Source organism: Limulus polyphemus, unplaced genomic scaffold (genome assembly GCF_000517525.1).
Source record: "Limulus polyphemus unplaced genomic scaffold, Limulus_polyphemus-2.1.2 Scaffold3184, whole genome shotgun sequence".
NCBI lineage: Eukaryota > Metazoa > Arthropoda > Merostomata > Xiphosura > Limulidae > Limulus > Limulus polyphemus.
The window spans coordinates 118,594-137,679 of record NW_013668794.1 but is presented as its reverse complement, the minus strand read 5'-3'; the positions used below and the strand labels follow the sequence as shown (position 1 = coordinate 137,679).

The following is a 19,086-nucleotide window of genomic DNA, read 5'->3' as shown; positions in this document are numbered from 1 at the left end:
AAAGAAGAGACCATTCCAAGCTTTTACTTGTTGTTAAACAAATGTTTAAACAATTCTATTTATTCAATTATGTAATCAGTTGCTTCATATAATCTTAACACTCTGTTTATAAAAATAATGTATGTAATATTCTGTTTTAGTTAGCATATGATTAATGTTTATTACTTCCTTGTATATATATATATAAAACTAATCAGTTAAAAAAGCTTAACTTGACACTTCCTCACATTCAAAAGATAATGTAATGTGTATATGTCTTTTATTAAAACAATTAGAAATCCTATAAACATATTCAGATGATTTAACAATTACAAAAGAATCACAAATACAGCTACACTAATATGAAAGCTAATATTTCTCAGGATAATTGTTAAGAAAGTTTTGTTCATGATAAGGTAAAACAGAGACTAAAGTAGATTCCACTACTACACCATCAATTTAATCCAAAATAAATCCATTAAATAAAAATTTAGTACTGTTCATTCAGGATTCCATCAGCATTATAAACATATATATAAAAGAATCTCTTTCAATTATAAATTAGTTCTAAGCTTAACAGTGCCATTACATAATGTATAAGTATATAAAGATTAAAGATCTTGAAAATTTAAGAAACTTCAATTTCTTTATTTTTAATCAAAAATAATGTTTGAAAACATAATTTTTTCATTTTTAATTGATACCTGGAACTTTCTACAATTGTTTTGCATTTCTAATTGGAATACAATTACATACTGGTTAGTATCTGTAGCTCAACTAATTTTTGCTTTTATATGTTGTGTTTGTTTTGAACAATTTCCTGTATGGCTTTTTTGTGTCTGAAATAAATTCAGCACCAGTTTCTTTTCAAAGTAATAGATAATGAGAATAAAATTTTGCTAATTTATTTATCACGTGTATATAATTAGTCATTATGGTCATCTTTGATTGCCAGATGCAGAAAACAAGTAAGAAAACTTTATTAAACAAATGAAATTATATTAAAACACAACCAACAGTCTTTTGAAGGGTGTATCAGTTTATATACCATAACATTTGCTGTATGCATTAGAGAACTAAACATTCAACATACAAATGCACGTTTTTTATTTTTGAAAAAATAATTACTTAGTATTATTAAGAATTAGTTAAGTAAATCTGTAATATTATCACTGAAGAATCTACACATATAGACTACAAATACCACAGGCTAGACTTACATGCATTGTTACTACTCTCTAGTAACTTGTAGTATGATGTCATGTTCCAGCTTTAACTTTGCACATACAATATTAGTAGAAAAGTTTTCTACCTTAAACCAGAATATAAAAGCCATGTAACAAGAAAAAATCTATTTCTACAGACATAAATCTATTATCCCACAAATAGCTGTTTCAAATCTTCATAATCAGCATAGGTCTGAATCAGTTGTCAAAACAAGTCTTTATTTGTGTGACATAAAACTGATATTTCCTACCTACTTTTAGTTTTACAATTTACTTGTCCTCTCTATAAAGTTAACATTTCCCTTACCTCAAAATGATTTTCTGATCGATACTCACATCTCACACACACAGTTTAATTATCTTCCTCACATACTTGTTGATTCTACCCAAGAAGTTTGCATGCTAATAGCCTTGTGAAAACTCCCAAGTAATTTTCTGTGAATTGTGCCACTGTATGATGATGCCATCGTGCAGGAAAAGCCATCCAACAACATTAGTGTAACACACCTCCATGCATGATAACTCCCCTTATGCTTTCACTTTTTTGAACCCTCATTCCTTAACAATGCAAGTGAGAAGGATGGGTGGGAATGTGTGCGGAGGTATCTATCAAAAATACATTTTCAAGTAAAGAAAATGTTAATTATGGGACAATAACTCATCTCTACACACAGTTTAGCCAGAATCCCACGTTGAGATGGTAGAATTACCTAGATGAGCTCTTTTCAGAAAGTCCTTGAAGGAAGCCCATGATGTGTGACAACCAATAGCAGGGGCTTCATAGGGGCACATCTTTGAGAGACTGCATCTCTTCTCATCCAGGGTATACTCTTCATTTATATAGGAAAGGGAAGAGGCAAAGAAGCCAGAGTTGTGTTACAGGTGGAGGAATTGATACATGACTGTCCAAGTAGTTGCTCACAAATCGTCAAACAACCAAAATGTATAGTGTGGTTGGAACTAGTTCAGACTGTAGCTTGTGTGTTAACCTCAATCCTACCATCAGACTCAATGGGTCAAAACCAGCTATTGGAAGAGAACACTTGTGATAAATATCCATGCTCACCTCAACTCTACTGCCAAACTCTAAGAGACCAACTCCAGCTGCAGGAGGAGGGTACTTTATTATTATGTACTTATAAACTACAACGAGTGTCAGTCTCTTTGGGCTCAACACCAGCTGTTCGAGAAGGGTATGTGAGAGATACATCACAGATGTGTATGGAGTGCTCACATTAACTCTACTGTCAGACTCTATGACACATACACTATCTTGACTCTACTGAACAAACTAAAGGAGGAGGAGGACATGTCAGATATAAATATTTACTGGTTTTGTATAGTGAATGCTCACCTCTACTCAACTGAACAGATTTTATGGAGTAGACTACCTGCATGAGGAGGGAACTGTATTTTACACCAACAGTCCATATATAGGAACTTCAAACTTCAACTTTACTTAACAAGATCTGGCTGCCAGAGGAGGACATGGTCATTTACTGTGTGCTCACCTCAACTCTACTGAACAGACTCAGGTTGCAGGAGGAGGGCACATGTGATATACCCGAGTTATATGTGAGATAACCTGTATTACACAAATTGTATCACTACTGCCCTACTTCTCACTGTATTGAACTCCTTGTTCTAGCAGTTAGGAATTGGTAAGTGGCAAGAATCTCCTGTACTCCACTCGATAAAGGAGATGGGGGGGTCATGTTGGAAAGGCATGGAGAATGTGCCCGGTTCCCCATCAGTCCTTCAGTCCGGTAGAGTCCTTTACTGGAGACAGGGTAATAGGTGACCATGAAATCCATTTTTAAAAGCCAACAAACATGAGCCAGAGAAGTGGGCAGAAACACTTCTCTGATGCTGGCTTTTTCTATGATAGTCCATGGAATAAGTATGGTCTGGATCAGACAGTACGTTGAAAACATGTATACACTGCAAGTATACTCAAGTGGACTTGAAGAACACCTCATCTCATAGTGGGCACAAGTAGAGCCGTGACAGATGGTATGAACGCTTTCCATTATCCTGGCCTGATTTTGGGTAAATGTAACCTTAGAGGCAATATAAAAAAGGGTGAAAAAAAATTGTTTACTCACCTGTTTTAAAGACAGTGGGTTGATTGTAGGATGCCTACTGGAGGAATAAGAAAACTCTCCAAAGATGAGACAGCCTGGTGGTGGAGATAGTGGGCGATGAAGATGTGTGGGGTAGTCCATGTGAAAGTGAAAGTGTGTGAGAAAAGAATGTATAAGGTAACGAATCTGATGCAAAGAGATGTTAAAGATTCTGCAAGTATCCACCCTCCCCAGAGATGCATATACCAGGCAGAGAAGTTGAAGGATCCCTCCTGTGAGAGTAGAAGGAGAGAGATCTCTAAATGTGGAGGGGACCTATTGAACAAAAAGCAGTGACGGGGACTACAAAAGGTAGAAGCACAGGATATATAAACACTGAATGGCCTAGACCATACATAGTAGTCTGTTTTAGTCAGAATGATCATAAAGATGGGAGATAGAGGGGAAGAAAGATGGGAGAAAAAGTGTGGCCACTACGTTCCCTAGGAGTGAAAGTCTTGGGAAGGAAGGAGCAGTTTGGATAGCGGAGAAGGTAAATGTAATGGAAGAGATTACGAGAGGAATCAATGACATATACATCTGAATGACAATGACTACAGGCTAAAAGGAGAAAGAAATTGGTCTTTAGAAAAAGATGGTACATAGAACAAAGTTTCAGAGGTTTGAATGGGTCCTAGGTAGAGAGGGTCTGTGGATAAGGAAGGACCGGGAAAGAAAATATCATGCAGTATCAAATTGGGTGAAATGTGATAAAATAATGTCACCTGTTGACAAGCAATGGTGGAGATGGACAAGCCACAGTCAAACAACCATGTAAAGAAAGTGGTAAGATTGTGCAAAGTATGTTGGAGAGGGTGGAAGTGATGACAGAGAGAACAATGGCAATAAGCACGCCATTTACGTTTGTACACAGATAAAGTGGAAGGCAAAAAGATTGAGGCAGAAGAAAGGATACATGATCGGAAGTCTGACTCAATGAGTGATGGACCAGACAAATCCCATATGTCAACAAGATGGAGGAACCTCCTTGTTGAAACAATGATGTGTGGTGTTAAAATAGAAGAGATGTGATGATGGGAAGAGGAAGGGGAGAATGGTTGAGAGCTGAAGGAGCAGAGAAAACCAGGATGTGGTTGGCCAGTAAGGAGCCACCAATACAATACTGCAAGGGGTGTCCCTAATCAGAGCAAGGACCAAAGGGAGGAGGTGAAGAAGAGGATAAGCATACAGGAAAAGACGAGACCAGTCCTGACTGATGACACTGACAGCCAAAACTGAGGGGAAGGGAACAGCAGACCAAAAGAGAGGAAGTTTAGTATTCAGTAGAGCGGAAAAGCATCAAGTTTGGATGTTCTGAGTTAGGAGCAGATACAACAGAAATCTGAGGATGTAGGGAACATTCCATGGGTAAGATGCAGTCCACAATGATGTTCAGTGCACCCACAACATGACACGCTATTAAACGTACGCAACTGGAATAGGCTCAATGTCTGAAATCAAAGGATCTTGGGGTGGGTGCCTCCTTGGCAGTTGATGTAGGATACAACAGAGGAATTGTCCAAGTGTATCATTACAAGATAATCCATATGAAGGGGTAGGAAATGTGTGCATATCTGGCAGACAGCAAGAAGTTTAAGAGCACTAATATGTAGAGAATTCTCTTTCAGGGACCAAGTGCCCAAAATTAAATTGTTATTCAGAGTCACTCCCCAATCTCAGAGGGAAGTGTTGGAGAAATGGTGAATTTCTGTTCTCTGAGGTGGTAATAGAATGCCAGAGGTGGTATTGGAGCAATATAGCCACCAAGTGAGCTTCTTGAGAAGTGAAGAAAGGAGGTAGATAACAGAGAATGAAGGATCCCTGGTATGATTCCACTAGTCATGGAATGTCCACTGGAGTAGATGCATATGTGCATGGCCAAGAGGAATGAGTGGTTCCAAAGAAGCCATGATCCCCAAAAGAAAAAGAACCTCTCATGCATAATGAAAAGTAAAGGCTCAAATTTTGGTGATCAGACACCCAAGATCCTGCGGGTGAATAAGAGAAGGTTCAGCACTGCTGAGACAGAGTTGAAAATAATTCCCAGATGTATAACATATTGAGTAGGCGTGAGGAAATATTTAAGTATCTTGACAAGCCACCCAAAACAAGTAGTCTTGTGAAGAAGAAGGGAAGCATGTTAAGAGGATTCTACCTAGAAATGGGCAAGAAGCCAGTTGTTCATATATAAATAGAACATAAGACCCAGACAGTGAAGTTGACAAGTGATGGCCAATGTTATACCAATGGAAGAGCACTGAACTGTAATATGTGGTTTCGGTGGATGAAAAGAAGAAAATATCTGGAAGATGGAGCAATCAGAATATGGAGTAAAGCATCCAAAATACTAAACTTGGTCATACACAGGCTGGGTGAAAATGACCAATGGAGAAAGAAGAAATTCTCCATCTGAAAGTGTGGGATGACCAAATAGTGATTGAGGGATGACCAGACACCAGTTCCCAGTTTTTTGGCAAACTATAAATAAACAAGAGTACAATCCTCGAAAGCAGTCATGTACTTTCTCAATGGCATGTTTCTCAAATAAATGTAACACCACCCCCTTGAGACATTAAAAGTATGCATGATTGGAGAGGGGGGACATACAAACAGGTTGGGACTGAAGGTAGGGGGAGAATTGTAGAAACAGCCTGTGGGTGAAAATCTGAAGAACCCATCTGTCAGACAAGAAGTGTGCCAACATACCAGCAAAGCATGATAGATGAGTGCCACAGATCTCGCACTGACTATTTTGTGACTGATGAGTTTGATGTCAGGTGGAAGTGGGAATGCCTGCAAAGAGGAACAAAAAGGCAAGTGGTAGAAGGTTCAGGGTGAGGAACAGAGGTGGTAGGGCAGAAATGAGACAAACATGAAACCAAAGAGGTTATGGAAAATTGTTTGTGGGCAGCTTCAACCTGTGATTTCAAGGAATTAGGAACACCACCAAAAACCTCAGGACAGAGAAAGGGGGCAAGGCAAAGGTTGCAGAGGAATAAGGATAGGGTATATACTTATGAGAGGAGGTTATCCTTTCCCAAGAGGTCCTAACAACATAGGAACCAGTTGAGAAGGGAAAGAGTGGAGGAAATGGAATGGGGTCATAATAGAAAAATAGTGGATCGAGTTTCCCCAAAAAAGTTTTCTATGGAGAGGTTAAGAGCTTCAGTTATAAATTGAAAACATGTATCAAAGGAGGATAAAGAGAAAGCCTAACAATGAAAAGATTAGGTACAAGAAAGGGAAACTTCAGAAAAGGATTCCATCCTCCAAGCTGGTCAAAGTGACTCCAAAGGTTGAAAGTTGTGAACTGGAGTAGCAATGAGCCAAAACATTGGAGTCAGATGAAGGGGGGGGGGGGGGCAAGGAACCTGGTCAAGAAATGGATTGACATGTACAGCTATGTCAGGAGAGGGGGGGAAATACAAAAAAGTAACAAGGATTAAGGTTGTGTAGAAGTAGATGGGAAGATCAATAAGACACTGGGGTAAGAGAACGAACAGTACATATAACCTGACAAAAAAGTTTCTGAAAGTTAGTGGAAGCCTGAGTATTTTTTTCAGTAGGCAAATATATTTTCTTCATTATGAGGTTTGAAGTTAGGGGAAGGGACATTAGTAGAAGCAACAGAAGCAGAGGGTCCAGGCTGCATGATGGACCCCACTACATGCTGGACTATGGCCATCACATTTTACACATTTAAATAGCTTCCAGAAGCCATTGTTGTAGTATGTTCTCTGTGAGGTAATTCTTCACTCACATCAGAATAGTAGAATTCACATTGAACTGTGAATGCATATTGAGTACATATAAACTCAAGTTGAAGTAACATCACAAATCTCAGCAAATTCGAACACCTCTGAGCACAATGTGCTAAGGAAAATCACGAGAATCCATGAGCATGAAAGTGTCAGGGAATTATTGCACATAGAAGTGTGTCACATTCCTATTGGTGGAAGGTTTTTGTTGCATGATAACATCATCATGCAGTAGCACACATTCACATGTAATTATGTGCGAGTTTTCACAAAGCTAGTGGCAAGCAAACCTCTGTGGCAGAAGGTGAAAACACAGGCAGAAAATAGCTAAACTGTGTGAAATGGTGAGTTGTTGTCTCAGAAAATAAATTTATTGGATTTTTCACACAAATATAATAAATACCATAAACACTGTAATGTTGCTTTACACATAAAAAATATGTACATATACAAGTTGTAATACATAATACTTTCTTGAAACAATTCTGCTAGCATTCTTTCTGGTGCAGAAAAATTGGAGGGTGGTGGTATAAGGGTGGGGGGGACATTCAATTGTAAACAGACAGTGTAATAACACAGGAGGAGGTTAAAAAGTAACCTGTGTAAATGAAGAAGTTCAATGTAGCTATTTTTTAGTTCTTGATACTTGTGAAAGTTTACTATTTTGGTTTTAATGGTAACTGTTTCTTTCACATATATTAGTTTAGAAGTGAAAAATTTTGATTTGAGTAAAAAAATATTTCTTTTTTACACATTTCTGATAGATTTAATTTCTAAAGTCATGTGGGTAATTATACGCTTAAAAATATGACTGACAATTTATTTTTATTGAAAAATCATTCATCAAGGGTTCCAAGGTAAAACAAAAAATACATACCTTTTCTCTTTCATCTGCTGACTAAGTTTTCCATACATTTCTAAAACAGGAAGACACAAACTGAGGCTCTCAACGGCTGAAGCAATATGTGTCTGTACTTTTCTGTATTTAATAAGTTCTTCAGCTTTTTGAATTACCCTTCGAACAGTAAACTGAAGCTCTTGGTCAATTACATTCACTTCATTCTGCCAAGACAATAAAACAAATGAACACTTCAGCCTTTCATTATTCAATGCCATGAATCACATCTGTTCATAAATTTCAATGAGTGAAAAGTTTGAATCACCTATAGTTAGTTAGATGGAACAAGATATGCAGTCTACAACCTATAACAATCACTTCAGTTTTTGTCTCTAGAAGATAAACAACTTAAGAATTTACAATATTTTGAGATTAAGAGCCCTAATAGCTTAATGACCATACAATCTTTTTAAATAACATGAAGTATCCTATTTCATTACCAACTCACTTTAATGACAATCTCCCTAGATAAAAATCCTAAGTACATTACAATGATTTAATTATACATGATTATATATAACACTGTTATCTTTAAATCTAGTATGAAATTTTCAATAAGAATTTTAACTCTACTTTGTCACAAAAGGGTATGCAGAAAAAATGTAAGGATGACTACAAACACAACTTTTCAATGATTATTTTTTCTGCATTTTATGGTCGTGTATATTGAACTACACATATAATACTTTTGGTATTTCATAAGGGAAGCTCACTCTGGGGGATGTGTTTCTGGTATGAATATGCAGATTTATAGATCACTATGTTAGTGAAGTGAAGTGTGAAAATTTATATATATATATATATATAAAGCACAAAAATCTGTGTAATAAAATAATTGCATAGGCTAGGAAAATACAAAATAAAATATAAAGTAGTGATGAAAATCTTGCCCAATTAAAATAATTTTATTAATAAAACACGAAAACAATGTTTTGAGCAACATCCCTTCATCAGGTTTCCAGTGAGAATGAAACTGTTAATACAAGGGTTAGGTTGAAAAAACAAGCATCATGTGGCTCAATGGCTCGAGAACAAGTTCCTGAGCTACAAATAAGCTAAGGAAGTAACATATATACATATATATGGTATCAAGATTGTATAATTATTGTAAGTCATAGTAAATAAACTAAATCAAAATAAGAAACAATTAGAACAAGAATATAGGCACCAATGTAAGGAAATGAATGAACACATGCATCAGGTAATATTGTTCAAAGAGATACAACAATAAAAGGTATGTGAACTTAGTAGGAGTAAAGAATGATTGTGAAATGAAGAGAATATACATGTAACAAAAGTACATGGACTAGAGAGGAAAAATAGTGTGAACCTTGAACAAAAAAGTTGAAGACACAAATTTTCAGTGTGAGAAAGTATAGATAAAGTGTTGGGTGGGGAAATGGAAAGGACAGAGAACTCTTCATTAATTCCAAAGGGACTGACAGTGTCTAATCTAAAAATCAAATGTTTTTCCAGGCATTCACATTGCATTACAGTGGATGAAGCAAATATGAGTCCTAGTATGGAGAAGTCAGACATGCAATATGAATAGTTATTAAAGTGTATATCTGTGGTTTTGTAGCATCATTATTTCTTATGTAAGAGAGATGTTCACATGAACGATCTCATAAGCATCAACCCATTCATACAACATATAGCATGTTGCACTTTTACAGCATACACAGTATATCAATCTTGTTGAAATGCAAGTGAATGATTCTTGTATCTGAAATTTTTCATTGAGGCCAGACATGGATGTTATGGTGTTAACATATTGGCAGGTTACACATTTATTTCTTTGACAACAGGCTATATCCAGGTTCACACTAGGGGGTAGATTTCTGGATGACACTGTGGACTAAAATGTTTTTTATATTTTTATCATGTCTACAACTGACAAGTGGGCATTCTTTAAAAATTTTGAAAGTTATGGGGTCATCAGTGAGGATATTAAAGTTTTGTTTGATGATGTTAGCAACTTTAGAGATATTATGATGGTATTAATAAGGTATTAAGATAAGTGATATTTGAAAGTTTGTAGACTTAGATTTAGGTTTTAGGGTATATTGTCAGGTTACAGAATGGGTGCATTGGGCAGCATTTTCTATTAAAGACTTGGGGTAGAGGTGAATCATAAATAAATCTTTCATAACTTCAGATTTCAACTCATAATTGATTTGTTCACTGCAGAGTCTGTGCAGTCTTAGGAACTGTGTATATGGAAGAGATTGAAATATATGACATGGATGAGAAGTCATAGTGGATGTAAGAATGGGAATCAGTGGATTTGTAGTGTACTGAAATCGATAAATGACGGTTTGCAATGGAGACAAGAATGCCTAAAAAGTGTAAGCTCTTGGAGGAAACTGTCCATGTGAAGGTAAGCACTGGATGGAAGGAGGAAACGAAGTGTAAAAAATGATTTAAGTCACACAAGAGTGTGCTGATAGTACCAACAATGTCATCAAAATAATGTTTGTAAAGAGTAGGAAATGTTCCTCGGTAAGTGGAGAAAATTGGATTCTCTATGTAACCAACAAAAAATGAAGCATAAGGAGGACACATTTTGGTACCCATAGCAACACCTTTTGTTTGTAGGTAAAATTTGCCATTAAAGGAGAATCCGTTCAGAGTTATTACAAGTTCAGCAAAACGTAAGAGGGTATGCGTGGGAGGATTTAGTGAAGAACGCAGATCCAGGTAATGTTTGAGGGCTTTCATACCATCATTATGGGAAATTGATGCTTAGTGTGTTTGTATGTCCATGGTAAATATATACTATTCACTATCAGAGAATTGAAAGTTGTTGAAAGTTAGGTTACTGTGTTTAGGTTTACTTAGTAAATCCAATTTGTCATTACGGAATTTTTGTATAAAATATTCTAAGCTAGTGAATGTTCCAATGGATAGTGTCCACTTTGAGTTTGTTTTCTTGTATTTCTTGAAATCACAATGGAGGTCTTGATTAGGGGATGAACTAGTATATTGGAGATGTTGGTCCTGATATGTAGTGAACATCATATTGGAAGTTAAATGATCATCAATACTGTCAAAAGTAGTTACTTGGTGTAGCTGGGGGTTGTTGATCCACAACTGGAAGTTGGTTGATGCTGATGTCAAGATGAGTTTTTCACACAAAGGATTTATATAAGGACTTAAAGATGTGATTATAGAAAGAGTTGATTTTGAAAGATGAACCTGTAATCTTAACCTAAAGTAAAATTTCTCCAAGTCTTCTCGAAGGGTGAATACATCAATAGAATTTCTTGTTGGAATGAAATTGAGACCTTTCTTAAGGACTGATATTTCTGTATCAGACAGTAATAAATCAGCAGGAATAGTGTATGTCTGTTTGTCCATTATCGAACTACCCCTAGGTCAGTGATCCAATCTCAACCAAACTTTGTGGGATGATAGTTTGATACAGGGGCATGTTAATGGGTGGGAGAGGGGGGGTTCATAATCCACCACCCATTATTGTTGTTATTGAGTATTTGTTATATTTGTATAAGTTCATTGAAAGATAGCACCACATCCTTACATAAAAAAACAACTTTTTTACGTTTTCTATAACACAACATAAACCTAGTGTGTGTGTGGGGGAGAGGCACACAAACATCTTACATATCTCAGAGAGTGCATTATCCCTCTCTATGGAGGAGTGCAATAAAAAAAAAGGCCACCACTATTGCAATAATACATAAACTCAGCTGAAGTTTCTACTCAAACAGCCACCATAAGTCTGATATGAAGAGCTATTTTTTGAGTTATACTATCTTCCTACTTTGACCAATGATCTTTCAACTTCGGCCTGTCAGACAATTCTGTGGCTAATGACGATCACATTAATTAATCACATGAAACATTATGGAAGGACATTAAGAACTGGGTGTTGAAAGTGGATAACAGAAAGCACCCCTACTGCACAACTTTGGCCAATATCTCTTCATACAAAGTCATTCTGACCATCTCACAGTGTTATAAGTATATACATATTCAGTTCTTAAAGCTTATACAAACTTTTTGGTGAGGTAATAATGAATAATGTAATAATGTCTTATAAATAAACTGTGTGAAAGTAAGATTTTTGTGTTATTTATCATAGCATTCACTCACATTGTTTTAAGTACATAACCCTGACAAAGAACGGGTACCTCAGCTTGTAGATTTATAAATAATAATGTACATTTAATGTGGTATTCAAGAATTCCCTTTACACCAGGGAAGGAGTGCTGAAATAAGGTTTTAAGAAAAGTAGATGGACTTCAATCATGTACAGATGTGGAAGAAGCAAGAGAAACAGGAACATAAACTTCAGAATTCACCACAGAAAAAGGATTGCCTGAAGTGAACAGCACAACTGTTAACAAAGAAATCAACATTATGGCAGGAAGGAAGAGCTTATGTGAGATCCCCTTATCCTTGTTCAGTAAGTCATGTAGAAGGTGGAAGAGTGCATAAGAATAAGTGATGCATGCTCTGCAATTCATAAAGAACATTCAAAATGTTTGAGTTGTATGTTTTGTCAACAGCATAAGTTCAAACTCAACAAGGAAAGGCTTTCATTGTTTCAGAGATAAGCCTGCCTTATTCAAATTACATTTTAACTTCAGCACTCAGCAACAGTTCTTTCACTAGATGATTAGCTTTTTAATTTTCAGTGCTTCTATGTAAATAACTTTTTTAATTCAACACTGTTTCTTGTCTCATCTGTACTTCTGCATTCTAGGCCCTCGAATATCTTGTTGTTTCATAGATCAGGTACATATGTACTAGGTTTATCCTTGAAATTACCACAAAATGAGTTTTAATGATAATATTAAACATTATAGGTTGATAAGTGAAGAGCTTCAGTGTTCAGAATAGAAGTCATTTTCAAGTTGGCAATGTACACACACCGCTTATTAAAAACACTAATTCATTCTTGCTATATCTCTTTGGTTTCAAATTATGAACAATGAAAAGTAAATTACAACATGTTAGATTTTCTGAAACAACAAAAACATAATGAAAGAGATACCATATGAATGAAAGATGTCTCTCTCTTGCCTATGAAATTCAGTTTACTTCTTACGATAAGTAAAATTATCACCTCCTACTTACACCAAGCTAGTTTACAGTATTGTGCTAGAAAGAAAATGAATTATTCAGCCTGATACAGTCAAAAGTTACATAAAAGTCAGTATATGTTCAATGGGTGACTCCCCAATTTTTTATTTCCAAGATTATAATGGACTGAAATTACTAAAAATATTTGGACTTTCATAAATTCATTTACCCAGGGATAAATCACAATAGTACCTCTTGCCAAAAAGGATGACAAGTGCTGGGTGCCGAATGAGAACATAATATGTAATGTTCAATGTCCAAGCTTTCCTTCATCTTCCACAAGAAAATACAAATTCACAAATCAGAGGTGGTACGAAGTTACCTGTCAGATGATTTGTTATGAAATGCCCCTTAAAGAAAATTGATTTATCAGTTTATTGACAAACTATGAATAATTCAAAAAAGTATATTTTTAAAAGCTTGTTTGTGTACCTTTGGTTTATTATTCATAAATAAATATACATTGTTTAACCATAAAAATAATTTTAGCTTGTCTGCTAAAAATTCTACCACAGTAATGTCATGCTGGGATAAATCTTAAATTAATGTATAGTGTTCTATCCTTGCATAATTATTAACCTTAACATCAACTACTGACATTGAAAATATGGAAATTAAAATCTCTTTTTGGAAATGATAAAAAAATTGAAGGCTTTAGTAATATGTTTTGTTATAGCTTACATTTCCAGATATATCTATAGCTTTTTGCACCAAATTTGATTTTGAAAAAATATGTTCATATAACTGAAAAATGTAATGGCATAATCAGACAACATTTGCAGAAACAATGCATCCTTGAACTCCCAAGATATTTAAAGTTTTTACTATAGTAGAGTATATGACATTTGAACACATTAAATTGTCTGCAATATTTATACTTATTACCAAATGTATATTTCATTTCAGTTATATTTTAGGTTAGAACACTTCTGTTTCAATTGGTTAAAATTCTGTCAGATGTTATATCACATTCTAAAAACACATGAGCAAAAGCAGGGTATATAATAATACATTAGCTGCACTACATCTGCCATATCCACTACTAATGAGGCCTATTTTGGTCAATACCAGAGCTCATTAAGCAGGCTAGTTTAAAGATTCAAATATATTGTTTAGTAAATCTTAATTAGATAAAAATGTAATAATGATTAAATGGAAGATAAAAATAATCAAAACAAATTGACATATAAACTACCACAAAAATCAAAACAGAAGCAAATCCTAATAATAACAATGTTCAGCCAAAAAAAGACAAGATATGCCACTCTAATCTTGTAATTCTGGTTGACTCATTTTAGATGTATTTTATATAAGGCAGTAATAATCCCTTGTAATGTAGCTCAAAATAAACAAATGTTAACATTTTCCAACACTGAAAATGTATTTCTGGTAGACAGTTACCTCTTCTCACATATTAGCTTTCTTCGATTTTGTTCTGTCCTCTATATGTGCAGTTGTTCACCTGCCACTAGCCTTAAGGCTAAAGGTTCAAAAGGAGGAAGGGTAAGGGCATGGAGAACAACATTCAGGCCCCAATCAGGAACAACAGTAGGATGAGAAAGAAGATAAAATGATCGAAAAAGGACAGAAAAGACTAGCAAGGACTATACTCAAAGAAAGTACTCAACAGTGCCACCCTTTAGCCAGCACTGGTCAAAAATGAAAAACCTTGGTCGAACAGCCAAGTGAAAAACTCAGCAAGGTGGTGGAAACAAGGTAAGGAAGGGGAAAAGCCATGACACAGTGTCCAACTACAAATGCGTCACTTACACTGATAAACAAAGAGGTAGGAAGAAAGAATAGAATAGAATGAGAAAAAAGGATGGCTATGTGTGAAGAGAGTCATGAGCATCTTGCAAGGGATCAGACAAAAACCACGCATGAAAACAGAGTGCAGATATTGTTGGATGTGAGAGGGAGGATTGCTACTGAAGGAGAAGCAACTGTGACAGAGGAAGAGAAAGAGAGGACTGTAGAAAGTTTAACATGGGAAACAATATATTAGCTGGCCAATATGGAGCGATCAAGAGGACTCGACACGGAGTGGTAGGAATAAAGGAAAGCATACGAGGGACAAGATAAATAGAAGAGTAGGCATAAAGAGAAAGGTTGGACCTGTTCTGACTGAATGCATCCATAGCCAGAGCTGCAGGATGAAGAACAAGGAAGTATTGGTGTTGAATGGCAAAAACATTCAGAAGGGGAGTGCCAAACCAAGAGCATAGCTACTTGAAAAGAGGATGGAGTGACCACTCCATTGTTAGAATCTTATCAGGTGGTGAGAGACGATTGGTAACAAGATTAAGGGCACCCAGAACATGACAAGAAATAAGATAAACTTCTAATGAATTGGCTCCAAAAAGGTCTAGAGTATGAAAGCAGAGAGAACAAGATTGGGAGCCCTTGATGAATGATATAAGAGACAACAATGGAGTTGCTGGTATGGATCATTATAAGATGCCCATGGACTGTCGAAATAAAATGATTCAAAGCTCAATGTACCAACAGTTCCAAGTAACTGATATGAAGGGTCAATCTGACATCGAACCACCAACCTGAAATCTCTTGAAAGTCCAAATACAGCCTCCACCCTGTCAAGGATGCATCTGTAAATAGATGAATGTCCAAACAAGGAGGAGGGAGAGGAACACCTGCTGAGGTATTGGCTTTGTTGAGTCATTAGGCAAAGTCAACATGCAGGAAAGGAGGAAGGTGAATGGTGAAGGATAAGGGATGCCAGGCCAGGTTCCACTGATCATACAGAGTCCATTGAAGATGATGCATATAAGCATGATACAAAATGATAAGGGATTCCATGGAACCCCAAGTTCTCATAAGAAAGTGAACCTCCCATGCAGTGAGAAAAGGAGAAGATATGGTGGTGGAAACAATGAACTCCATGCCCCTCAAACAAAGAGGAGAAAGATGGGCACTGCTGAGGTGAAAATTGAAAAACATACCTAAATGAATGAGATACTGATTAGATGTGAGATGCAACATCTACAGTTTGACCAGCCAACCCATATGTGCTGACTCCTGAACAAGGAAAAGGGTATAGTCATAAGAAGTTTGTTGGGATGGAACCAAAAGAAACTAGTCATCCATATAATTGTGAAACCACAGTTCCAGGCCGTGAATGTGATGAGTGAAAGCTTTGACCATCAAAAATGGAGCTGAAACAATGCTAAAGGTGAGAGTGCTGAATTGAGACACCTGACCTTGATGAACAAACTGATGGTAATGCCTGGAATTAGGGGAAAGGGATATCTGTCACCAGGCCACATGTAGGACTCCAACTCTTGATGCACTATGGCTGATGTCTCCACGTCAGACAGAAAGGAGCCTGAGATCATAGTAGTAATCTGTCTAGAAGGATCAAGATCTTATGGATCTACATACGACGAAGTAGCAGTTACATGAACTTGCAAGTAGTTCATAATGTGGAAAAGAAGGGGGGAAAAATCCGTCAAAAGCCTTATACAAACAAAGTAAAGACAAAAAAAAATGTAAAGTATTAATCACTGGCACGAGTGTAAAAATTACACGTCTACACATGCAAATGGCAAATCAAAAAGTGATGATTGAATAATCAGTATAGAAAGAGTCACCTGTGCTACGAGGATGTTTGCACTCCTATTACAACACAGCAATACCACATGGAAATGAGAGTTTAGGTGGGAGCCTCAAGGCCAGTGGTGAGCAAAAATTTGCACATAATTGAGGAAAGCTAATATGTAAATAGAGGTAAGGTATCTTATAAGAATAAAAGTTAAAGTTCACATAGTATCTCAAATAAAAAAAAGTTACTAAGTTCAGTTGTAAAACAAATGTAACTATAAGATACTGTATCCCAAGAAATTATCCAATAAAAACAAGGTATATGAGTGAAGTTTTATAACACAACAACTAATGATCATATTAAAAAAAATATTTTGTTTAAATTTGATCTTAATATTAATCATACTGCCTTATTTTGCTAGAATGAACCAAAAACATAATTATAACAAGAATTTTATTGATTTCTAAACATTTTGAATAATGTTTGATATGTAAAATTTTCATATTTTCTAATAATCATAAACTTAAAATCAAACTGAATATATTTACAGGGTGTATGCTTTGGAAATGGAAAAAAAATTGACTTGCATGTACAAAAACAATAAGAATGTGAAATGAGCTGCATGAAGTACTTTTAGGTTTAGAATTTATGATTTCATTAGATTTTCTTTAATAGTTATAAAAGAAACATTTTAAGGGATAAAGGTTTTTCTGTATTACTTACCATTTTATCAAAATATAACTGCATGACAACAAGCAGGTGAATGAAGCCATAAAAAGTGGCTGTATATCATTTTGGTACACTTGTCAGATATGTAGATCTGCAAATTACAAACTGCAACATATAGAGAGAAAAAAAAACAAAGAGAAGAAATGAAAAGCAATTACTGTAAGACTGAAAAAAATTACAAAAACAAAACCAATAAGTTGAAGCTGTAGGCTCACCTTCAGCTTTTGAGCTTGTGTTCGTACCAATAGCAACTCTCGAATTGACTCAATAAAACCTTGGTAATGGAAGTTGCACATACGTTCAATATCACGATCATGGTTTTTAATTCTGGCATCCAATTTTTCCATAAACTTTTGGTGTTCATCTCCATCATAAATAGCCCTGTAATGTTTATATGAAAAATGTTCTTAAACTACAAATGGAAATAACGAGAGAAATTCTAAATACTATGGTTTGTGTCATCATTCATGATAAGCAAACTTTTGCTTATTAAGTATTAAGTAAAAAAAATATCTTCAGTAACAAAAATATAGCATTTATCACTTTTCTAAAGAACAGAATAGTGCTTAAACTTGTATCAATGATTGGCACTTGTATCTAGAGGGAGGAAGATTTCTTTGTTGTTCTTAAGAACAAATCTACTAGGTTTTTAGCATTATAAGGGAAGGTAACTACAAAAAACATGATTGTGAACTTAACATTTGCTGACTACTTTTCTAAATGTAAGTCACAGACACCACTAACATTATGAAGTTAAACTTTATCAATATTTACATAAAAATGTTTATTGATAATACATCTTAATCCACACCATAGAAAAGGTCAAATACACTTATCTGTACTACAAGGGCACTTATGTCACTTTTACAGCAGAATTTTACATCTTGTTTTTTCATGATAGTTACACATCCACACAAAAGTTAATATTCATAATACTTCACTGAATGGGAAAAAAGCAAATGATCATAGTACACAATATTAACCCTAAATTACAAAATAAAACCTTTCACTTTATAAAAGAAGATTAGTGCTATAATGAATGAATGTATATAAAACTCTGGTACACGAATATGCCTAGCTAATGAAAATAGTAAATTCACTTGTAAAATGAGGGAAGATAAGGCTTATAAAGATATAAAAAAAACACTAACATGACAGCTAATAGAGTTTATGAATGCCTTTTGACTCAAAACATTATATTGGACATGAAGAGGTTTCATAAGTATATTAATTAAAAAAAAAAAGGAAACAGTCAAAAATAATATTGATCCTTTATGAGATTTTTGAAGAGAAACTTATTTTGAAAGAAGAAAACATGCCTTTTTATTACTTTATTTTATAAAATGAAGACAAGATATCCAAGGTAAGGAGGATTTTCTGGTTTTACTTTAATTACACACTGGATTCTGCTTATTGTGATCACAGATAATGTTATCAGAATTACTAAGTCCTGATCAAACATACAAAAATACATAGGTAAAATATCTTTTATTTTAATCAGTGCTTTGTTTTTTGTTATCACTTTTAATCAGCTTCACCATCTCAAGGTCAAGCGACCTGAGAAAGGTTCACCATATACCGTATTTTTCTGTGTATAAGATGCACTTTTTTACCCCCAAATTTGATGTCAAAATCTGCTTGCGTCCTATACACCGAAGGTATGAATAATATATATGTATATATACGATATACACAAGCCATGTGC

General features: G+C 35.2%; 1 protein-coding gene across 1 annotated transcript in view; it reads right to left on the bottom strand.

Annotated features, from left to right (window-relative positions):
* LOC106468838 (exocyst complex component 6B-like) overlaps positions 1-19,086 on the bottom strand; it is a 42,706-nt gene that overhangs the window by 1,957 nt on the left and 21,663 nt on the right. Inside the window, exons 2-3 of the mRNA XM_022397196.1 lie at positions 17,597-17,762; positions 7,964-8,148 (exon numbers count right to left, since the gene is read on the bottom strand). Coding sequence (XP_022252904.1) covers positions 7,964-8,148; positions 17,597-17,762 — 351 coding nt within the window. The remainder of the gene's footprint in view (positions 1-7,963; positions 8,149-17,596; positions 17,763-19,086) is intronic.